General features: G+C 36.7%; 1 protein-coding gene across 1 annotated transcript in view; it reads left to right on the top strand.

Annotated features, from left to right (window-relative positions):
- Acer3 (alkaline ceramidase 3) overlaps window positions 1–21,321 on the top strand; it is a 71,067-nt gene extending 49,746 nt beyond the window's left edge. The window contains exons 6-11 of the mRNA XM_051192286.1: window positions 1,091–1,126; window positions 8,814–8,872; window positions 13,799–13,900; window positions 17,346–17,450; window positions 20,190–20,235; window positions 20,968–21,321. Coding sequence (XP_051048243.1) covers window positions 1,091–1,126; window positions 8,814–8,872; window positions 13,799–13,900; window positions 17,346–17,450; window positions 20,190–20,235; window positions 20,968–21,021 — 402 coding nt within the window. The 3' untranslated portion in view covers window positions 21,022–21,321. The remainder of the gene's footprint in view (window positions 1–1,090; window positions 1,127–8,813; window positions 8,873–13,798; window positions 13,901–17,345; window positions 17,451–20,189; window positions 20,236–20,967) is intronic.
- Window positions 21,322–25,499: the final 4,178 nt, after the last annotated feature.

Genomic DNA, 25,499 nt, shown 5'->3' with positions numbered 1-25,499 from the left:
TCACCACAACATGAACTGTATTGAAGGGTCACAGCATTAGGAAGGTTACTGCCATAAACCTTATAGGTAGATGGTAAATAGTTGCTTCTTCTGGAAATGAAAGAGATCAGAAAAGACTTAAGAAGGAATAGTTTGTGTTGAATTTTCAAAAGCATTTGTGAGTTGGGGGAGATTTCTGAACAAAATAAAAAGCAATGTGTTTATGGATGCAGAAGCATGAAAGTGATGCATTCAAAGAAACACAGTGCTCTCTGGAGATTAAAATAAGAAGACAGCAGTGGGGCCAGACAGGAAGACAGCAGCTGTGGGAGGCTTTGGATGTCAAGTTAAAGAAGTCTGAACTTTGTTATGGTAGTGTAAGAATCATTGAAGGGCTGATGTGAATTTTGATTCCTTTGTACTGTGTCATTTAAAAGTTGTGCTGCTGTAGACAATATATACATATTAAATCTCACAAAAGCATTGAACTTAACACACAAGGTACTGGAGCCTGTAACTTGGATTTGTCTAACTGGAGGTATATCTAGGTAGTGAATAGTCTGGAAGCAGAAATGGCTACAAGGAATTTATTTAAATGGCTTCACTTACTGATAATCTAGTATGTCTAGATCCTTTTGTGAACTTTATTATATCATTCTCCATGCTGCTGTTCTCCATTCTTTAGGTAATTACCAATTCATTTAAATTAAATGACACTTGCTGAAAGCCTATAGCAGTTAAGTGGAAGAGCTAGATTTGACTTTGGTCCCTGAGTACAGTATGCTTTCTACTGGTACAGGGACTATTGAGATAATTTATTCATGCTCCATGAATAACCTTGACTCTCCTTGATGGTGACACAAAGACCAATGTAGAAGCAGCCCACCTCTGAAATATTTAATTATTTCATTTGCCGTGGCTGGGCTAACATGGGAAAAAACTACCTGTTGGTGCTAGGCTTCCTGTACCATGCCACCTTGTCTGATTGGTTTTATGTGGTAGGAATCTGGTTGGAATAACATAGAGGAAGAAGAGATTTGGGATTTGAAGAGTGGTTGGAATAGGTTTTTATATACCTTCCTTCACTTATGTTTCTTCTAATATTTTTCAGATTTACCTAAAAGTAAAAGAGCCTATATTTCATCAGGTAATTAAAAAAAATATTTATTTATTTTATTTATATGAGTGTTTTGCTTTCATGTATGTCTGTGTACCATGTGCATGCTAGGGGTCTGTGAAGATCAGAAGAAGGTATCAGATCCCCTGGAACTGAAGTTATGGATGATTTTGGGCTTTCATGTGGGTTTTGGGAATCAAACCTTGGTCTTCGGCAAGAATAAGAAATATCCTTAACAGCTGAGCCATCTCTCCAGCCTGATATTTTTTTTTTAATTATGAAACATTTGCTTAGCAGTACATGCCTGTTGTCTGTGGTTCCCTTCTCTAGGAAATTATATGCTGATACAACTTTTGAAAATGAAATGATAAAATGTCAAAAATCTACTATTAGCCTAGAATACTAGTTCTCAACCCTCTTAATGCTGCAAACCCTTTAATATAGTTTCTCATGTTATGGTGACTCTCAACCATATAATTCTTTCATTGCTACATCATAACTGTAATTTTGGTACTGTTATAAATTATAATTAAATATCTGATATGTAGGATATATGATTTGTCACCCACGTGAAAGAGTTTTTCAACACCCCCACACACACCAAAAGGAGATCATGACCCACAGGTTGAGAACCACTGGCCTAGAATGATGGTACATTCCAGTACTTAAAAGATCCTAACAGGAGGACTTCAAGGCCATCCTCAGTTACAAAGTCAGTTCAAGGCCAGCATAGGCTTTATGAATGTGCTGGTACAGCCCTTGTTGGTCTGGAGCTCTGTATAGATCAAATTGACCTTCAGTTCATAGAAATCCATCTGCCTCTGCTGCTTGCCTGAGTTCTGTGATTAAAATGTGGTAGTACTCAAGAAAGAATTTTAAAGCAATGATCACTTTAAAAAGCTGCAAACAGGAACTAGGCATCATCAGTAATAGGAATATAACTGAGATAGCCAATGTCACAGGCAAACTTGATGTTGATATTCAGTAATACAGGTGCAATATTAGAAGCTGAAAGAACCCTGGAACTTCATTTATATGCACACACATAAAATCTTTTTACGAATCCTAATGTGGTACCACACACCTGTAGTGCCAGCACCTGGGAGATGGAGGAAGGAGGATCAGGCTAGCCTCATCTCCATAGTAAGTTTGAGGCCAGATTAGCCCATGTTAGATTCTCTTTCCAAAAAAAGTCTTTGTAATATTATGATATAGAAAAGACTAAACTTCAAATTCCTCAAATATTTTCTCCTTAATATATTTGATGGATTTTTTTTTTTTTTTTGAGTTTGGGGTTATTGATGGAGTACTGTGCCTGATACCATACAAATGTCAAACTTTTATTCTCACTGACAGCCCTACAAATTAGGGATTAGCCTAAGTATCTTAAGGGAAATGAGATCAGATATGAAATCAGTCACCTTCTGATGGCAAATACAGTATGAGGCAGAGCTAGGATCATAACCCTGACTTATATGACTTGTGGTTTGAATGAGAATATCCCCCACAGGCTTAGATGTTTGAATACTTAGTCTCTAGATGATAGTGTTGTTTGGGAGGTAGGAAGTAGTCTCTTGTTGGATGAAGTATACTGGAGGTGGGCTTTAAGAGTTTAAAGATTTGTTGTCATTTTGAATTCTGCTTGTGGTTAGAGATGTGGTCCTCAGCTTGTAGTCACAGAAGGAAATTTCCCAAAGTAACTTGACTATAACCTTTAAAAATATGAAAGTCATAAGCCAGACAGTACATACTTGCAATCCCAGAACTCTGGAGGCTAAGGCAAAAGGATTGTAAATTCAAGCCATCCTATGACACATAACAAGATGCTGTGGGCCACAAAAACTAAATTCATCAAACACAAGTAAAGGATGAAGAACTAGTCTGCAATAAAAAAAAAAAACCTACAGAGAATATCCTTGCTTGCTTCTGTTGCTGCAATAAATACTAAACAAGAGAAACTTAAGAGGAAAACGGTTTATTTCATCATGGGTTTACAGTCCATCATGTAGGAAAGTCAAGGCAGGATCTCCAACAGGAACATGGAGGTAGGAACTTAAACAGAAAGTGTAAGACTTACTGGCTTCCTCCTCATGGATTGCTCAGCTTGCTTTTATTTATTTATTTATTTATTTATTTATTTATTTATTTATTTTTGAGATTGAAATTTAAGGCAGGCGGTAGTGGCCCATGCCTTTAACCCCAGCACTTGGGAGGCAAAGGCAGGCAGATCTGTTAGTTTGAGGCCAGCCTGGCTTACAGATTGAGTTCCAGGACAGCCAGGGCTACGCAAAAAACTCTGTCTCAAAAATAAATAAATAAGATTATAATTCCCTTTCCCTTTCTTTCCTCCAAACCCTTTCATATACTCTACCCACTCTTCTTCAAATTCATGGCCTTAAAGAAAAACAAAACAAAACAAAAACCAAAAAGCAAACCTAATTGTTACTGTACACAAATGTATGTGTGTATACAAATATATTCCCTAATAAAACCTATTGGTACATATATTGCTACCTGTATATATGTTTTCTGGATGATTATTTGGCACTTGGCAACCAGCTGGTGTGTTCTTCCTTTGAAAGGCCAGTTATCTTGTTCCCAACTTCCCACAGTTGCTCACAACCATCAATGACTCCAGTTACAAGTGATCTGATGCCCTCTTCTAGCTGTGCAGGCACCAGGCTTGCACACAATACACATTCATACAGATAAGTCATGCATTGTCATAAAAATGAGTATTTTTTAAACTGTGTATTAAGATGTCAAATGACATGTAGACTCCTGCCCATGATAAATGGTGAAAAGCTCCTAAAAATATTTGACTTAGCGCTAAAGATAAGTGCTATAGCAACACTATAAAACTAAAAGATAAGGGTTAATAAACACCAAAGGAGTCTCCTTGACAGATTCAATTTCCTGAGGAGGGAAAGTGCTGATAAAAATTTCACTTTACTACAGAGTACAGGGTGATCCAGAAATCTCTAAATGAGAGCCCAAATATGATGGTCTTTCAAAATGAGGTGTAATACACTATTTATATAACTGCCACATTAAATCGATTCACCAGAATATCTTAAAGCAAAGAAAAAAGAAAGAAAGAAAAGAAAAGCATATACAAGAGTAGATAAAAAAGAATGCCTAAAAAGCCAGTAAAGCCTTTTTAGCAGCAAATTGACAAATCTGCTCTCTCAAGGAGCCCTGTTACTTCATTTCCCTGACAAGAGTAGATGTCCATTAAAGATTGATGTGGTACATCAGTATATGGAGACTTGTCTTTTCTCACTTGACCCTCAGGTTTTATAAAAGCACACTGTGAAAACAATACTAAGCAGTTTGAGTTAAATTTTTTTCTATTATGCTTCTTTGTACATTTTATTATTAATTAAGACTATAAGGAAGCTGATATGATAAGCACATTTGGAAAAAAGATAGCTAGTGATTTTGATCTGTTTATGCTACATTATATATAAATACACACATGCAGTGTCTTTCTGTTCAAGCATATTATATAGATTAAATTAACCAGCATCATACTAAAATATCTTTTTTGGTAAATGAAATAAGTGAGTGTTTGAAAGGATAAATGGTTAATCTGCTTTCTCTCATCTAGTTAGTGGCAAAGCTAGGAAAAAAAGCTTTTTTGTTTTTTAATTTCATAGCCTATATTATTATATATACTCTGGTGTTTAATTAATTTGTAATCTTATTTATTATGAGAAAGATCAGTGTTGTATGTTGGCTGACTGGCTTTGAGATAGGGTCTAGCAATATAGTCCAAGCTACCCTCAAACTAATGATCCTTCCTGAGTAATGGAAACACCCAGTAATAAAAGTATGTACTACTATACTACTATGTACTACTACACCTGACCCTTTCATCTTTTTTTTTATTTTATTTTATTTTATTTTTGAGACAGTGTTTCTTTGTGGCTTTGGAGGCTGTCCTGGAACTAGCTCTTGTAGACCAGGCTGGTCTCAAACTCACAGGGATCCTTCTGCCTCTGCCTCCTGAGTGCTGCCTGGCTCCCTTCCATCTTTTTAAAAGCTGACTTTAAATTGGACATGGTAGCACACAGCCATAGTCCCAGCACTTGTGAGACTAAAGCAGGAGGGACCAGAACTCCAGGCTGGTCTAGTCTACATAGTAAGACTTTGTGTGAAATAAAAGGAAAAAAGAAATGGGAGCTAAGGGTATAGTAGCTCAATAGTTACATAAAGAAGCTGAGAAAATCCCACACTAATGAATTAACAGAACAACTGAAAATGCTAGAACAAAAAGAAGCAAACTCACCCAGGAATACATGACAAGAAATAGTCAAATTGAGGGCTGGAATCAATAAAATAGAAACAAAGGAAACAATAAAAAGAATAAATGAAACAAATAGTTGGTTCTTTGAGAAATTCAACAAAATAGACAAACCTTTATTCAAACTAACCAAAAGTCAGAAAGAGAATATCCAAAGTAACAAAATCAGAAATGAAAAGAGAGACATACAACAGACACTGAGGAAATCCAGAGAATCATCAGGTCATACTTAAAAAACAAAAACAAACAAAAAAACTGTACTCCACAAAATTGGAAAAATTTAAGGAGATGGACAATTTTCTAGTACCACATACCAAAAATACACCTATAACCCCTAAGGAAATAGAAAGAGTTATCAGTGGTCTCCCAGCCAAAGAAATCCTAGGCCCAGATGGTTTCAGTGCAGAATTCAACCAGATGTTCAAAGAAGAACTAATATTAATACTCCTCAAATTATTCCACACAATAGAAACAGAAGGAACATTGCCAAACTCTTTTTATGAGTTACCCTGATACCCAAACCCCACAAAGATACAACTAAGAGAATTACAGATCATTTCCCTTATGAGCATTGATGCAAAAATATTCATTAAAATACTGGCAAACCGAATCTAAGAACAAATAAGAATTTAACACCCTTTCATGATAAAGGTCTTCAAGAGAATAAGGATACAAGGAACATACTTAAATATAATAAAGGCAATATACAGTAACCCAACAGCCAACATCAAACTAAATGGAGAGAAACTAAAAGTGATCCCATTGAAATCAGGAACAAAACAAGGCTGTCCACTCTCTCCATATCTATTCAATATAATAATCGAAATTCTAGCTAGAGCTATAAGATAACAAAAGGAGATCAAGGGAATACAAATTGGAAAGGAAGATGTCAAAGTATTGCTATTTGCAGATGATATGATATTATAAGTGACTCCAAAAATTTTACCAGTGAACTCCTACAGCTGGTAAACACCTTCATCAGAGTGGCTGAATAGAAAATTAACTAAAAAAGAAAATCAGTATCCATCCTTTATACAAGTGATAAATGGTCTGATACAGAAATCATGAAAGCAACACCCTTCATAACAGTTAAAAATAATATTAAATATCTCAGTGTAACTCTAACCAAGTAGGCAAAAGACCTGTATGACAAGAACTTCAAGTCTTTGAAGAAACTGAAGAAGATATCAGAAAATGGAAAGATATCCCATGCTTCAGGAAAGCAACACCCTTCATAACAGTTAAAAATAATATTAAATATCTCAGTGTAACTCTAACCAAGTAGGCAAAAGACCTGTATGACAAGAACTTCAAGTCTTTGAAGAAACTGAAGAAGATATCAGAAAATGGAAAGATATCCCATGCTTCGGAGCAACACCCTTCATAACAGTTAAAAATAATATTAAATATCTCAGTGTAACTCTAACCAAGTAGGCAAAAGACCTGTATGACAAGAACTTCAAGTCTTTGAAGAAACTGAAGAAGATATCAGAAAATGGAAAGATATCCCATGCTCTTGGATAGGTAGGATCAATATAGTAAAACTGGCAATCCTACCAAAAGTAATATATAGATTCAGTGCAATCCTCATCAAAATCCCAGAGCAATTCTTCACAGATCTGAAAAGAACAACACTCAACTTCATATGGAAAAAACAAAAAACCATGATAGTCAAAACATCTCTGTACAATAAAGGGGCATCACCAACCCTTACTTCAAGCTCTATCATAGAGCTATAGTAATGAAACCAGCTTGGTATTGGCATAAAAACAGACAGGTGGATCAATGGAATGGAATTGAAGACCCCTTTATCAACCCACACACCTATGAACATCTGATGTTTGATAAAGAAGCTAAAATTATACAATGGAATAAAAAAAAAGTGTATTCAACAAATGGTACTGGTATAACTGGCTGTCAACATGTAGAAGAATGCAAATAGATCCATATCTCCAGGCACAAAACTCAAGTCTAAATGGATCAAAGACCTCAATATAAATCTGTCCACACTGAACCTTATAGAATAGAAAGTGGGAAATAACCTTGAATGCATTGGCACAGGAGACTACTTTCTAAATAAAACACCAGTAGCACAAACACTGAGAGCAACAATTAATAAATGGGACCTCCTGAAATTGGGAAGCTTCTGTAAAACAAAGAACATGGTCAATAAGACAAAACAGCTCCCTACAGAATGGGAAAAGATCTTCACCAACCCCACATCTGACAGAAAGCTGATCTCCAAAATATACAAAGAACTCAAGAAACTAGACATCAAATTACCAAATAATCCAATAAAAAAAAATGAGGTTCAGATCTAAACAGAGAATTCTCAACAGAGGAATTTCATTTGGCGGAAAGACACTTAAGGAAATGCTCAACACCCTTAGTCATCAGGGAAATGCAAATCAGAACAACTCTGAGATACCATCTTAAATAGATCAAAATGGCTAAGATCAAAAACACCATTGACAGCTTATGCCGGAGAGGATGTGGAGAAAGGAGAACACTTCTCCATTGTTGCTAAGAGTGCAAACCTGTACATCTGCTGGAAACCAGTATCATGATTTCTCAGAAAAATGGGAATCAACCTACCTGAAGACCCTGCAATGCCACTGTTGGGCATATACCCAAAGGAGGCCCATTCACATTACAAGGACATTTGCTTAACTATGTTCATAGCAATATTATTCGTAATAGCCAGAACTTGGAAACAATCTAGATGCCTCTCAACTGAAGAATGGATAAAGAAAATGGTACATTTCACAATAGGGTACAACTCAGTGGTAAGAAACAATGACATCCTAAAATTGGCAGGCAAATGGACAGACCTAGAAAAAAGTCACCCTGAGTGAGGTAACCCAGACCCAGAAAGATAGTATGTACTCACTCATAAGTGGATATCAGACATAAAGCAAAAGATACCCAGCCTACAATCCACAACCCCAGAGAAGATAGAACCCTCTTCCAGAAACAGATGGAAGAAGATGCAGAAATCTACAACTAAACATTGGACTCCTGGAATACAATCAAAGTGAGGGAGGAACAATAATATGAACAAAGGAGTAAAGGCCATGATGGGGAAACCCACAGAATCAGCTGACCTGAGCTAGTGAGAGATCATTGATTCTGGTCTAACAAATGGGGAACCTGCGTAAGACCAACAGGCTCCCTTAATATAGGTGACAATGGTGTGGCTGGGAAAAGATAAGAGGCCACTGGCAGTGGGTCAGAATACTTCCCTATTATATATAAGACTGGTTCAATCCTTGTTACTACAACATGGATGGATGGATGGATGGATGGATGGATGGATGGATGGATGGATGGATGGATGGGCGATGAATGGAATGGATGGATAGGTAGGAAGGAAGAGTTATACTGATCATTTTCTTTTTCTTCCCTATTCAGGTCATGTATGGAATGTTGGTCTTTACATTAGTACTTCGTTCTATTTATATTGTCACATGGTAAGTAGTTTGGGTCTGCTATCAACATTCTGATAAAAATATACTCAGGCTTGTAACTATAAATCTATAGCCTAAATTGGAATAAAATAAAACCTAACTCTAGAAAAATAGTGCTAGAAAAGTATAACCCAGCATTTATGATGTATTGAAGACTTGTTCTTCAAGTAACTTATTAATGTACATCATATAAAAGCAAGAATTCTAAAATTAAAGAAATTTGAAGAAAATTATATATGAGACATCTACTTGAATATGTATAGCATTGACTAGGATGTTAAAGACTTTGAAAAGTACTACATTTTAAAAAAAGTGTTTTTGTTGGAATGGAAAGATAGCTCAGCAGTTAAGGGCATTGACTGTACTTCCAGAGGTCCTAAGTGAAATTTCCAACGATCACTTGCTGGCTTACAACAACCATCTATAATGGGAGCTGATGCCTTCTTCTGGCTTGCAGGTGTACATGCAGATAGAGGACTCATATACATAAATAAAAACTTTTAAAAAATTAGAAATGTTTTTATTTCTCAGATTTGATTGACTAAGTAACACCTCAAGGAAGGCTATAGTGTCATAAAATGTTTCACAGGCTAGGAAAGCAGTTTAGCAGCAGAGCACTTAGCTAGCAGGCATAGTCCAGTTCCATCCTGCATCCCACCTCCTCCCACCAGGTATTTCACACAAGATCATTTAAGAGTTATACATAATCTTTAATAAGATTTATCTTAGGCACATGTTTTTAATCCTAGTACTCTGAGGTAGAGGCAAATGGATATTTGTGACTTTGAGGACAACCTGGTCTATAGAGGGAGATCCAGGACAGCCAGGGAAAAACAGAGAAACCCTATCTCAAACAAAACAAAACAAAAACAACAACAAGAGAATTTATGAAAATTAAATAATACTCATGAGATTACCTTAAGTAGGTCCATGCCATAACAGCTCTGCTCAAGTGGTACAATCTGTGCAATTTTCCCATTTTTTATTTTAAAATAAATCCTTTATTTTGAGATAATGTATAAATGCATGTATAATATAGTATCAACCAGAAGTTGATACTGACACAATTGAGACACAAAACACATCATCAGAAGGATTCTAGTGTTGTCCCTTTATCACCTCATCTACTCCCTACCCCTTACTCCCTGTACTTAATCCCTGGCAATTACTAGTCTTTTTTATATTTATAATTTGTCTTCTCGAGCAAGTTTTATAAATAAAACCATATAGAATATAGCCCTAAAGATTATTTTTTTTGAACCTCAGTATAATCCTCCAGGTAATAGTATATACTTCTCTTGCTGAGTAGTATTTCATGGTATAGATGTACCACAGTGGAGTAACTTACAGATTGGGGCAATTGTAAAGCTATTATGAACATTTATGTACAAGATTTTGGAAAAACACTTGTTTTCTCTGGAATAAAGTCGCAAAAATGGAATTGTTGGGACATATGGACATTGTATGTTTAGTTTTTCTTAAAACTGCAGAAATGTTTTCCAGAGTGGTTCTGCCATTTTTACATTTTTGACCATAATGTATGTGTGATTAAATGTTTCTGCATGCTTACAATTTGTTTCTTGTTTCATTTAAAATATAATTACCTAAAATACTTTCTCTACATAAATTTAGAACATCAGATGACATTGTGATTTTTGCCTCAATACATTTTCTTTAAAAACTCAGTACATTTTCTTTAAAAACTTAAGAAAAGGGAAGTGTATTTTCGGTTTTGTTGTTGGGAGACAAGATAGTCTTGCTATATTGCACAGGCTGGCCCTGAGCTTGGGATCCTTCTGCCTCTTTTCCCTGGATACCTAATAAGGATAGAAGTCTGGACCCAATTTGCTAAATGGCTTGAAGAAGGAACTACATTGTGTATGTGTGTGTTTGTGTGTGTGTGTGTGTGTGTGTGTGTGTGAGAGAGAGAGAGAGAGAGAGAGAGAGAGAGAGAGAGAGAGAGAGAGAGAGAGACTACAACAGGCTGGCTCTTGATTCATTTGTGGAGAAAGTAGGTTTTGTTGGAACTTTTTCTGTGTGTGCCTAGACTTTATATACTGACTAGTTTCCTTCTAAGTCCAGAGTATACTAGCCCAAAAGATTGCATGTGGTACAAGGCAGTGGTCATTCACACTTGGAGGCAGAAGCAAGAGGATCTCTGAGTTTGAGCACAGCCTGGTCTACAGAGCCAGTACCTGGACATCCAGGGCTACATAAAGAAACCCTGTCTCAAAAAAACAAGCAAACAAACAATGCATATGGTAGATGAACCTGAAGAGTATTGTACTAAGTGAATAAGCCAGTTTAAGTAGAAATACCACTTGAGCTGATGGCTTAGCATGACTAACAATCTGAGTTCTATCCCTGGGACCCACATGGTGGGAAGAGAGAACTGACTCCTGTGAGTTGCCCTTCCATGGTACCTGTGTACACATGCCACACTAAATAATAAGCAAATGTAATTTTAAAGATCATTTTAAAAAAAAAAGAATATCAAGAATGCCACACAGTCTTTCTTACATGTAGAAACTGAAAATACTGAACTCTAGTAGGAGTCTTTGCAAACTTTAGGCAAAGATTTATTAGGATACAAACTATAAAGAAAAAATGATAAATTCAAGTATGAAGTTATTTTAAACTTTTGCCAGATATGGTGTCATGAGCAAGAAACGCAGTGAAAGGACAACTTGAGCCTGTGAGCTAAAGGCCATGCTAGACAACCAGAGCAAGAAATTGGTTTGAAAAAATTATAAACTTGATTCTTAGAGACTATGTTCAGAAAACAAAAGGCAAGTCACAGACTTGGAGGAAATGTCTCCAAAACATATATACAACAGAGAACTTACATCTAGAATCTATTATAAAGAACTTTTACAACTCAAACAATAAATACCACATTGAGGAAGATGCATGGATGACAGATAAGTACAGAAACCAATGTCCCTTATTAATTTTGAGGGAAATGGACATAAAAATCACAATAAGATACACTACACTACTAAAGAGTAAAATGAAAGGGACTGACACCCTAGGTGTGCATGGATTCAGAACAACTGAATTGGCTTGTGCTTTCCATCAATGGGCCATCAATGCCTGAGGGACCTCCAGTGACATGTCTAACATGTCAGGGTCCCTAGTTTTATTCCAGGACCAAGAAAGAAAGGGAAAAGAGGAAGGGTAATGTTTAAAGAATGTCTTGAAAAGCCAAACATTCATCTCATACAACCTATCCATTTCTTTTTACCTAATGAAAGAATATTTCAACACACAGTCTTAATTAGTAATATTTATAGATGCTTTATTTGTAGTGGTCAAAATGGGAAACAGAAATGTTTGTCAACATTTGGACAGCCAAACAAATTGTGCTTTATCCATGCTGTGGACTAATAGTAACAAAAGAAATAATGTATTCATATACTTGACAGAATGGATGAATCTCAATACCAAGTGAAAGAAGCCATTATAGTATGATTCCCATCTCAGTCTCCCTCTCCCCCCTCCTCTCCCTCTGGATTTTGAGATAATGGATATGTTATTTTTTGACCACGGTGGTAGTTGCATATTTTATACAGATAGACTCAACAGATGTGTCTTCATTTGTTTTTGTCTTCTTGAGACAAGTTCTCTCTCTGTGGCCTCCCACCATGGCATCTTTCTAACTCAGCCTCCCAAGTCTGAGATTAGAGATGTGGGCCACTGAAGCTGGATTCATATGTATATCTTTTGAAATTTATTTTATTCTTATTTGTGTGTATGTGAGTATGTGCAAGTAAGTTACATACCTTCAGAAGCTAGAAGAGGTAGTTGGACCCCCGATGTTAGAATTCCAGGCAGTTGTGAGCTATCAACATGGGTACTGGGAACAAAACTCTGTGTATGCTCTTAACATTGAGCCTTCTCTCGCCCCTAGATGTGTTTTTTAAATATGTATGTCCTAAACCAGATGTGGTAGTGTATGCTTATAATCCTAGTATGTTGGAGGCAGAGGCAGGAGGATAATTAAAAGTCCAAGGTCAGCCTGATCAGCCTAGCTAGAGGCCAGCCAAGGCTACCTTGTAAGACCCTGTCTCAAAAAACAAGTAAGCTACTTTATTAAAGCTATAAAAAGTGAATAAGCGGCTGTTATTATATTTTACATAGTTCACTGCCCTTCAATTTCCTCAGCAGTGAAGTGAAAAGAATACTTGCTCCATAGGTGTATTTGTAGATTTGACCAAAGTGTTCCCCACCAAAACAGACTGTTCCATATCACCTCAATTACTTTACTTTTCTTTAAAACATTTATAGCCAATAGTGTTTTCATTTCCTGCCCCAACCATACTATAAATTCCCTGAGAGCAGGGATTTGTCTTATTAACTGCCTCCCACTGAAGTGCTTAGAATATGCCTGACACATTAAGAACTTAGGTGTGTGTGTGTGTGTGTGTGTTAGTATGTTCTGTGTTTTAGTTATGTGTTTGTGTGTTCAGTGCCTGGCAGAGAATGTGATCCAATTCATTTTAATGGGTTCTCCCATCTCTTACATGCCACTGAAAAAATGTTGAGCAAGTATATTGGATTATCTCCTTTGTGTACTTATCAGTCTTGATGGACCATTCTCTCTCAGTACCATTAAATAGCTAAAAATTTAGCAAATGTCTAGGCACAGTGGTGAACTGCTATGGTCCTAGCTCCTAGGAGGTTGAGGCAAGAGAAGTAAGGGGGCCCAGAAATTTGAGATCAGACTGAGGAACAACATAGCAAGACCCACCTCAAAAAAAAATTTTAAAGTATGTAATGCATGACTGGAAAAGGCATTAAATTAATAAATAGGTTTGCTCTTAGTCTCCTGAGGACTTTTCTTTCTCATAAAAATGATGACGTCTAGTTCTCACCTCTGATCATGATGTGACTTGAAGATTTCTCATTTTGCTTTTCTTTTCTCCACAGGGTTTATCCATGGCTTAGAGGCCTAGGTTATACGTCCTTGACGATTTTTTTATTGGGATTTTTATTGTGGAATGTAGATAACATCTTTTGTGATTCACTGAGGTAAGTCATATTTTTATTTCCAGAAAACAATTCTGAAGCATTATATTAAGCAGAGAATTTTTTATTATAATTATTTTTCATTTTACTTACCAACCACAGTTACCCCTCCCTCTGCTCCTCCTGTTCCCTCTTCCCCTCCTGTTCCCTCCCCCCCCCAACCTCCCTTCTACCCCCACATCTTATCCACGCCCCAGAAAGGATAAGGACTCCCTTGGAGAGTCAACAAAACCTGGTACATCAAGTTGAGGCAGGGCCAGGCCCCCACCTGCTGCATGAAGACTGAGCAAGGCATTCCACCATAGAGAATAGGCTCCAAAAAGCCATCTCGTGCACTAGGGATAGATCCTGGTCCCACTGCCAGGGGCCTCACAAACAGACCAAACCATACAACTCTCACCCACATGCAAAGATCCTAGTTCAGTCCCATGCATGTTCCCCAGCTCTCCATGAGATCCCATGAGCTTGGACTTCCCAGAGTGTGCGGTCCCATGAGCTCTGGTCAGCTGTCTCTGTGGATATCGCCATCATGATCCTGACCTTCCTAGTTGATGTATTCCCTCCTCTGACTTGTGGACCGGACTCCTGATGCCCAGCCCAAGCTTGGCTGTGGATCTCTGCATCTGCTTCCATCAGTTACTGGATGGAGATTCTATGATGACAATTAAGAAAGAGATATGATAGAGGGAGCCAGTATGGTGTTACAGAGAAGCCTGGTACTAGGGAAATTCCCAGGAATCCACAAGAATGACCCCAGCTAAGATGCCTAGCAGTAGTGGAGAGGGTGCCTGAACTTGCCATCTCCTCTAATCAAATTGGTAACTACCCTAACTGTCAACATAGAAACAGAAAATTTCGTAGACATGTAGAAACAATAGCATCCTAAAATTGTAATTTTACCAATATTGACACTGTATAGCACAGTAAAATTAAACTCTGGGAATACCTATTTAAATTGCCTGAAATTTTAAACCTCAGAATATTTTATGATCTTGGGTTATTTTTTATGTGTGCATCACAAAACTATACAGTGAATCACAGATTTACTGTGTCTTTGAAAACTACTTAATCAAGCTGGTATGGTAACACATGACTTCACCGAGCACTTAAGAAATAGAAGCAGTCAGCTCTCTGTGAGTTCCAGGACAGCCAGGACTGTCACACAGAGAAGCCATGTCTTTAAAAAACAAAAAGAAAAGAAAGAAAGAAAATTACCTAAACAGCTTAATCAAGTAAACAAGAATGATTTATAATAACCATTTGAAATGCATGTAAAACTTTCCAAGGAAGGTGTCAAACAGCAAGGTTTAGACTTTTGGAAACCTAGAAGTTGAATGATCTGGTTTCTGCAGCAGATATATTACAGGAGGGGAGAAAGAGGGAGATATAACCTAAGATTAAAAGATATATAATGAAAGCTAAGGATATAGCTCAGATGGTTGAGTGCTTGTCTAGTATGCATAAGAGTCTGGACTGGATCATTAACACCAAAAACCAAAGCCATTGAGTGTAGGAAGCCTTGATTAACAATGTTAATAGCCTTTTGAAATCTTGGTTCACTGTGAAAACATAAACAGAAATGTTGAACTTGATTAATAATTAAGTTTTTATACTTAAGGGTTACTAATATTTTAGATGCAAAATAGTTTTGTAGCTGTTTTAAAGAAGTTTTTCTAGTGACATATTCTGAAATAACTAGTGATAAAATATATCTAGAATTTTCCTCAAAGTAATGAGAGAAACAGAGATGAAGATTCAGATGACATGGATTTAGCATAATTTGATAATTACTGGTTGATGGGAGATGTCATTCTGTATATGTTTCTCATACTGGTTAATAATAAAGCACTGTTGGCCAATAGGAAAGGAAGGTAGGAGGGACTAGGAGACAAGGAGGAAATAGGAAGTAGTAAGGAGGAGTCAAGATGGAGAGTCTGGAGAGAGCTGGACGCCAGCCGCCTCCCCGGTAAGAGAAGGCCATGTGAAAATACATAGATCAACAAAAATGGGTTAATAATTATGGCAGAGCTAGCCGAGAAGAAACAAGTAACAGGGCCAACAACATTATATCTAATACAGAGTCTCTGTGTATTATTTGGGGCTGGCGGCATGGCGGCGGGACAAGACCAGCGACAGCAGAAAGAAAAACAGTACTCGTTACAACTGGTTTGGTAATAGATTATTATTTTGCTTACTTTTGAGGAGGGTGATTTTTTTTTTTTTTGAGACAAGGTCTCATATTGCTCAGGTTGGCCTTGAGATCACTAAGTAACTAAGAATGATCTCGAATTCCATGCCCTTATGTCTCCATCTCCCAAATGCTAGAACTACCAGAAAATACCACCACATAAGGCTCTTACTTTGCATACCTTTGAATGTGTTTGAAATTCTCAATAACTTCCTGTATTAAAAAGTTACATATGTAATTGTGGGACTTTAAATATAGGTAAGTATATACTTTGCTTAGATCCCTATAGTAAAAAGTAGTATAAATGTAGACAAGTAAATGCATCCCTTGCTTAAATACTAAGATCTAGCTGGATATGGTAGTGTATGCCCATAATCCCAGCACTCTAGGCAGGAGGTTAAAGACATGAAATCTAGCCTAGACAACATGATACCCTGGGAGGTGGGGTGCAGGGTGGAAAGAATAAAGTAAGTAACTAAGATCTAGATGCATGCTTCTGAATTAGAAATATCCAGCAGAATGCCTAGGAGAGAGTAATTTTTATGCTGAGTGGATAGTTATTCCCTGGGTGTGGTCCACTAACCTACTGTATGACCTCAAGCTAGCATTCCACATTGGTATTCTTCTCTAATAAATATTAGTATAATACATACTTCTTTAACCAAAAGAACTTGAGACCCATCTGAACTCTTAGGTGACTGACTTGGGAAACTAATCTACAAATTTTAAGTCCTGCCATATATAGCTTTGCTAATGACTGCTCCCTCAAAGAAGCACTTAGGTGTGAAATCATAGATATTAAAAGAATTATAGACTATATAGTAGTATACTGACATAGATAGAAATGCATGTGTATTTTTTCCTGAGCAAATAGCTAACTGGACTAGTGTTTCTCAAAGTATGTTCCAGAAAATAGTTGTTCTGGAATATTAATAAAGTATTACCTTTAAAAAAATACCATGGATTAGTGGTGACTAGAACAAAATGAGAGATTCTATGGTAAGACTTTTCAAAGCCTTTAATTAATTAATAGGCATTAAAATTAATAAGAGGTCAATAAATTGTTTTCTACATTAATTTGAGTCATTTCTTCATGAAACTTCTGAAAATATTGTTTGTTCCACAATACAATTTTAGAAAAAAAAACAATACAGTGAATATGAGGAAATTAAATAACTGCCTATTTTAGAATATTTCAAATTGTAACATTGTCAGTATATCTTCAATTGTAACACAGTGGTTTCCCCCTTCTCCACACAGGAACTTTCGAAAGAAAGCGCCCCCTATCCTAGGTGTTACAACACAGTTTCATGCATGGTGGCACATTTTTACTGGCCTGGGTTCTTATCTTCACATCCTTTTCAGGTAGGAAAAAAAGGTTTTTTAACTTACTATTGGAAGAGTTTTGCTTTTTTTTTTTTTTTTTTAACTTTATACTTCTAGAAGGAAGGTGTAAATATAAAATGTTGGAGACAAAATCAGCATTCCAGGACTGCCTTTGCCACTGGGTGACCACAAGAAATCCCTTCCCACAATTATAGGGTCATGGAGCAGGTTATAGTTGGGAATATATAATGTGTATTCCAAATGGATGGCTCACAGCTGACTTGTATCCAAGAGACCCAGTACATCCAAGTCTTGATGAGAGACAATCTGGACCTTCTGGGGATAGAAGGACCCTTTTCCAGAAATAAGTTTTTTATCACTTTGTTCTCTTTGAGACTGTTTAGGATTAGATACTTTTGGCAAAATTGACTTAAGTTCATACTGGCCACCCCATCCAGTCATACTTCCATAGCATCCTTTTCCCACTTATTAGGCTTTATCTTTCTTCAAATCGTTCATTTATTTGTTTGATTGATTGGTTGATTTTTTTTTAAATTATTTATCTTTATTTTGCTTTGCCTGCATGTATTTTTTAATTTATTTTATTTTTATTTTGTTTTTCTGGCTCATATTTTTGTGTGCCATGTGTGTGTGCCTGGTACCTGCAAAGGCCAGAAGAGGCCATTAGGTCCCTTGGAACTGTAGCTATAGACGATTAACTGCTGAGCTATCTCTCCAGCCCCTTCAAAATATTTATGACAGGTTATGTTTGTATTTACTTGTTTTCCTCTCCAACCCTGTATAAGTTCATCCAAGTAGGGACTAGCCTGTTCATTGCCACCTTTCAAGTGTGCAGAATAACGACTGGCATGCATATTATGGTCAGCACCCAGTATATAATGTTTTTTGATCAATGAATGTGTATATGCTGATCTCTTTACCAATGGCACATTTTAGCTTCAGATTCTTCTTGGAGACAAACTAAAATATTTATAGAAAAAAAGAAGCCAAGTAGTGGAATGTCAGTACTCTAGAGGCAGAGGCAGACAGATCTTTGAGTTCAAGGCCAGCCTGGACTACAGAAGAAGTTCCAGCACAGCTCTGGTTATCCTGTCTCAAAAAAATAAAAAGACAAAAAAAAAAAAAAAAAAAGAAAAGAAAAGAAAAGAAAAAAAGAAAAGAAAAGAAAAGGAAAAGAAAAAAGAAACCAAAGGATGAAAATGAAGAAAATTTACTTTGAACCAAAAATTCATGGCTTGGGTCTGACCTTGAGGGACAACTGATAAAAGTTGAAGGTTATTCTACAGAATGAAAAACATGTGTTCTTTAAGACTAGCAAGTGCATGAGACACAAAACTGAGGAACTCTTGTAGTCAAGGAAAACAAACTTGTTAAGGTATAACCTATTGGTATGTGTGTGTCTGGTTCAGAACCCAGTACAGAAAGAAAAGGAAATCTTTGGGACAGTTAAAATGGAAACCAGTAGCTTGAAGGTGATGTTAATTACCTGCTTAGAAGGGTTGTATCATGGTGAATTAGGAGGGTGCCTTAGTTTTGTGAAATACTCTGGATTATTTGAATACTCTCATGTGAAAGAGCATCTTTGTAAAGATGCTATAGACTATATTCAGTATAGCTATACCAGAAAGTACCACAGGACCAAATGCCTTCAGTTCTATCTTTGAGGTACTGAAGAGCTTCTGGTTTTAATTGGGAAGAAACAAATGTGGAAATAAGATCAAGAAACATGCAGGTTAGCTTTAGGCTCAGAGAGATGGGAGAGGGGAGGAGAGGAGAGAGATTCTCACTTTTCTTGGCTTTCCCCCTTAACCAGGTCACATGGAAGCAACTTCTAGTCTACCATTTTACCTAAAAGACAAAGCCAAATTGCTTATTTCCTATTCTGTTAAATACTTAATAACTTAATTGTTGAAATGATTAAGTTGAACAGGACTTGTTCCCCTACCCCCACCCCCAACCCTCATGTAGATTAGGATGGCCTAAGTAGCCCAGGTTGGCCTCAAACTCAAAACCCTCCCGCTTTCCTCTACTGAATACTAGGCAAGTGGTGGCAAGTGCCGCCATGCCCAGTGAAGAATTGCTTCTGCATTAATGTTGGCCTAAACTGTGCTAACAAACTTTCCACAAAAGCAGTTGTTTAGGTTTTTTGTTGTTGTTATTGGATAAATACTTAAAAATATCAGCAATTAACAAGTTCAAAGTTTTATAGCTAGCAAATGTTCAAGCAGTATCTAAAATGCCATTCACTGCAGTTCCAGCTTTAGTACAGGAAAATGTAGCATAGCCATGTTAAATTTTATAAATTTAATATGTAGGTTCTCTTGACTTTTGCATTATTTGAAATACTAGAAAATTAGGTTTTGTATATGTTGTAATAATATATTTGTTACTATTCAAATACATTTAAATAATGTATTATACATAAATATAAAAAGTCTATTTATATTGTATATTACATACAACCCAGTAACTTTCAGGGAAAAGATTCAGCAGTGTTTACTATATGAAAATTTTACTGATCTAATCTCACCTCCAACAGTGACTCAGTTTAAAGACAGACACCAAAGAAACTGTTGCCTTTCTGGGTTTCTCATCCCTTTATTTGATTAATGCTTACAGCTGCATTTGCAAAGATGGAATTGTGATACCAACCACATGGAGCATTATAACAAGATGCTTGGTACTAAATAACAAACACCCTGAAGTTATAGTCTATGAGTTGAGTTGTCTAAGAATTTTTTTTACTTTTCTTAACAGTTTATATACAAGAACACTTTACCTGAGATACAGGCCAAAAGTAAAGGTAAGTCTGTGTTGTAAAGGGCAGATGGTAATAGTCTTGAGAAGATCAAACGGATGTAAGAGACAACAGGGAACCATGGAGCAGTAGACAGGCAGTAGAGCACAGACTTTGGAACCAGCAGACATGTTCAGAACAAGTCTGAGATGTTCATTATCCATCTATTACTATGTGATCTTAAACAAATCTGTCTTTTAAACCTGGGTTTCTTAACAGAATGGAGCTTTTAATAGCAACGATACAGCATTATTTTAAGAATGAAAGATTAAAGGGCTAGGAGATGCCTCAGCAGTTAAAAGCACGCCCTGTTCTGTTCTTTCAGAGGACCCTTGTTCCATTGCCAACACACACATCAGGTGCCTCACAGCCAGCTCTCACTCCAGTGAGCACCAGTGTCCTCTTCTGACTCTACAAACACTGCATTCACGTATGTGCATGTGCACATAAACCCCCAACCCCACACCACCAAATAGCTTTAGGAATAACAGATTAAATTTCTACTTCCATGCTTGGCAAAGTAGATGCTTAATACATAAATGAATTGAGTGAAAGTAGTTTTTGATGTCTGTGCAAGTTAGGAAGGCTCTTGCTGTGCTCGGGGTATTCATACTAACAAACCCTACATGTGTTGCAGTTCAGACCTCCCCACACACACACCTCCAGGGTTTGTAAATCTTCATTTCTTTTCAGGCATAGAATACTCTCTTCTCATTTTGTTCTCACTTGTTTCCACAGTTTCTCTTTGGGACCTGGCCAGTGATCATGTTTGAACCTCAAAGGAAGCACTGATGAATTACTCTACCAAGAAAACAAAAAGCACCTACTGTAGTTGTGGCAAGATGGTCAAGAAGTCCCCAAAGACTTGCATATTCAAAACACCATGCCCATCACAAGAGATGAATGACTCAGACACACAGAGAATGAACAGTTGGTCTGTTGGCTGCTTAACTTCTGGCTTTATCTCATTTGTCCTCGACCTAAGATGCTTACAGAGAAGTAGATGCGGTATATATTTATATTCTGGAATGGTGGAGAAGTTGGGCTTTTCTTAACAGGTTAACAGTTTGTGCTGGTCATTCATGGAAATTTCTTTCTTTTTCTTTTTCTTTCTTTCTTTCTTTCTTTTTTTTTTTTTTTTTTTTTTTTTTTTTTTTTTACAAGCGTTGCATGTTAATTATACCTTTCTTATTTTTGATTAAATATTGAACAAAGTCATTAAGGACTAGCAAAATGCCATATCCTGATGGCTGACTTTGAGCCAGCACTTATCTGTGTCAGCTTTGATTTATATTACTATATTAACCTCACAGATGGTTTTCTAAAGAAAAAGAAAGACCTGATTGTGGGATTCTAGGTAGCTCCTCACTATCTGCCTTGGTGCTAGCTGGAGTGTTGTAAGCAAACTGACCTGCCAGTGAGTGGGCTCTGTTCTCACCTCCAAGAATTTGTCTGTGGCTGTGTGGCCCACAGCCAATCAAAGGGGTGGACCATCTATTATCTCCCCAGAAGCTCTTCCATGGCACCTGTGGAATGTAGCCCCTTTCACCAGTTAAAGTTTGTTGGTTTGCTTTCTTTGATCTTCAAATTGTTATTATTTTTGTGTATAGCAAATTTAGCTGGTGGTCTGGTCTACCCATATTCTGTATGCCAACATAATTTAAGTGAAGTTATTGGGGAAAGTTGTACATTTTTTACTTTTTGCATTATGTAGTATTTTCCAGTTCTCAGAGAAGTCATGGCTATACCTAGGCACATATATCAGGTTAACTACAAGTAAAATGGTCAGGACTATTTTTCATAAAGCTTATTAAAATATTTGCTCCTTCATTTTTTTGAGAAGAAATACAAATGTTGAAACAGTACTAACTTATAACTTTTACCACATCTAGAACTTAGAAAACTAAGTAATAGTCATAAAATCTCACTGTGAGGCAGATACTTCTAATTTGGACTTGAGTGTATAAGAAATTGAATTGGTTGTCACAAACAGTAAATGAAGCATCATATATCTATTGATTGCATCCTGAGCTATGGCTTCAAAAGAAAAGTAGGGTTTTTATTTTCTCATGCAAAATTGTTAAAAATAAGCAAACAACTTTCCCATTTTTCCAATATTCATTAACTAGCCTTAGCCTGGAAGGGTGATGCATGCTTTTAATCTCAGCACTTGAAAGTCAGAGACAGGCAGATCTCTGTGAATTTAAGGCTAGTCAGGCCAGACAGGGATACATAGTGAAACTTTGTCTCAAAAAAACAAACAAACAAAAAACCTGTTTGGTACATTTTTAAAACCAAAAATGTTTCCCAGAATGCCATTAAACAAGCATACCTTTTTATAAAAACAAGACATGCCAAAACATAAATCCTAAGAGAACCTTGGTTGTAGGCATAGGTCAGAGCCCAGAGTGTACCCCCACTAAGATGCTCAGGTTCCTGTCTCCTGGAACAAAAGTTGGACCAGAGACACATGTGTTGTGATGGAAATAGAGATCATTTACTAGGAAAAAATATATATATTCCCCAGGAGGGGAGTGGGCTCAAGGAAAGGTAAAGGTCTAAGGCTGGAAGGCCCTGGGCTAAGAGTTTCTATCCTTTATAGCACATTTATATAGCTCCCATCTTTTCTGGCAATTAGAGAAAGTAGGGGTTTTTGTTTTGTTTTGTTCTTTTTTCTTTTTTCCTTTTTTTTTTAAAAAGTATGCTGTTTTGTTATGCATAGACTGCAATAGGAAGGGTTTCCAGTCTTCCTTTGGGATTGTTTATTTGTTTGTCTGCCTCTAGAACTTCCTATTTGCCTACCTCACTTGACTCCATCCTCAGAGCTGTGGTCTCAACAATCTTTCTGAGGGGCTAAAGGATAATAATCTATTTTGTATAATTTCCATGCTAAGGAGGAGTGTAGTCCTTACTAAAGAAAGACCATAAAACTCTCTTCCTGTTGTGTCTGTTGGTTGGAAGAAGGCTTTGGAGTTTTTGTTGTAGGATTTGACTTGAATCCCTATATCACTAATTGCTCTTTGCAGGAGACCTGGTTCTGATTCTCAGCACTCACATGGTAATCTCACAGCCATCCATAACCTCAGTTCCTAAGGATCTAACAACCTCTTCTGACATCTGTAGGCACCAGAAACACAAGTGGTACATATCTTCAAGTAAAACATTGATACACCAAAAATAAATAAATCTAAAGAAAAGCTGTCAATGCAAGAATAATGTGATTGTGCCAATCAATGGCCCCAGAAAGAACTGAAGTTGAGAAAACCAAAACTATGTGTAAATTGTTCCAGATATGGTCCTTTTGACTGCCTTAAAAAAAAAAAAAAAAAAAAAAAAGACACACAAAAATCCCAACTTATGGTTATACATTGAGATCATGACAAAGTACAAAAGAACAATTTTTAGGGAAAAATCCAGTAATGGGATAGATTAAAGGAGGAAAGATGGAGTTGGATGGGGTTTGTAACCACTGAGTACCAATAATGCCAAAAGAAAAAAAAAATGAAAAAAACAAAACATAGGATTATATACATACAGAGTAAGTATACCCAGTCTGATGTTATTGCTTGATGGTATTAAAGCTCTTATAATTTTCATTATGGAAAGGAAGTTCAACTTAGGATCTTTGGCAAACATATCCATCATTCCAGATGTATCTCAGCCTTATCGGAAATCTTGCATCGATCACTTGTACACTAAGAGCACTCTTATTAAAGGAAATCATTCCAACTGAATAATTCTTACCACAGCATCCAAAGAATTGAGTCAACATAAAGTATTTTGATGCTGTTTTATTTTTGTTACCCTTGACTTTTTAAAAAAGTGAAATAAAATTTTAATCTTTTCCAGAACTGATTTTTGTAGATGGAAGTTTCTGTCCCAGTGGGTCCCACGACTATTTAGTCCCAAATAAACACACAGAGGCTTATATTAATTATAAACTGTTGGGCCGATGGCTCAGGCTTCTTATTGGCTAGCTCTCTGTTATTGACCCACTTCTATTAATCTGTGTATCTCCATGTGGTCTTGACTTACTGGTGATGCCTCAGTCTTTTGCTTCCTTGGCAGCTACATGGCATCTCCCTGATCCCACCTACTTCCTTTCTCTGTCCCTGTCCCTGTTCAGATTTCCCACCTGGCTAAATCCTGCCTGTCCTTCATCTGAAACAACTTTAACAATCAACCAATAAGAGAAATATATATTCACAGCACACAGAAGGACATGCCCCACCAGGTTTTAGAAGAAATCCTTATTAAAATCTATGTATCCAGTGTAAGATTTAATAGCTTACTGGAACTTTCATTGTGATGCCAATGAATGCTATTCATTTTATATATACAGGTAGCATTTTAAGATTTTATAAAAAATTTATAGATAAAAAATACCATTTTAATACATTTCAGGGAGTTAAAAGTACTTATATTTATTATAAAGCAGTATGTGTATATCTCTCAGACATTCTTGTTTACTTACATGTTTTAAGTTAGTCCTGGCAATGAGCCTGGAATAATAGCTCAGCAATCAAGAGCATTTGTTACACTTGCAGAGGACCTGGGTTCAATTCCACGCACCCAAAGGTGGCTCATGACCATTCATAACTCCAGTCCCAGGGGATCCAATGCCCTGGGTAGCAGGCATACATGTGTTAAACATATATACACTTGTACACATAAAATAAATCTTAAAAAAAAAATAGGCATCCTAAGAGAAGCACACAGTAAAGTTTTTTTAAATGTATAGATGAAATGATCAGACTTTTATCACTTAGTTCTTTTTCAGAATGCAAAATGACAAATATAATTACATGAAAACAATTGCCATGAATAGACATGTATGACACAATGAGTATAGGTTACATCCAGCAGGAAGAACCTGCACAGTAGAATTAAAACTCTGCATCTTTGAGATGTAAGAAGGGAGAGGAGAAAGTTTCAAGATAAAGCTGCTAGGTAGGATTAGTTTATTTTCCTTTCTTGTTTAAGAGTCAATCAGCAGGGAAATTTTAGAGTAGCGTCTCTTTTCTCTTTAGGCTTTTTTTTTTTTTTTTTTTTTTGTAAAGATTTATTTATTATGTATACAGTGTTCTGGCATGAAGGTCGAGATGCCAGAAGAGGGCACCAGATCGCATTACAGATGGTTGTGAGCCACCGTGTGGTTGCTGGGAATTGAACTCAAGACCTCTGGAAGAGCAGCCAGTACTCTTATCCTCTGAGCCATCTCTCCAGCACCCTTCTCTTTAGGTTTTATCCTAAAAATAGTCTGCAGTAAT

The sequence above is a fragment of the Phodopus roborovskii genome, unplaced genomic scaffold, assembly GCF_943737965.1.
Source record: "Phodopus roborovskii unplaced genomic scaffold, PHOROB, whole genome shotgun sequence".
In the NCBI taxonomy this organism is placed as follows: Eukaryota; Metazoa; Chordata; class Mammalia; order Rodentia; family Cricetidae; genus Phodopus; species Phodopus roborovskii.
This window is presented reverse-complemented; position numbering and strand designations above follow the sequence as displayed.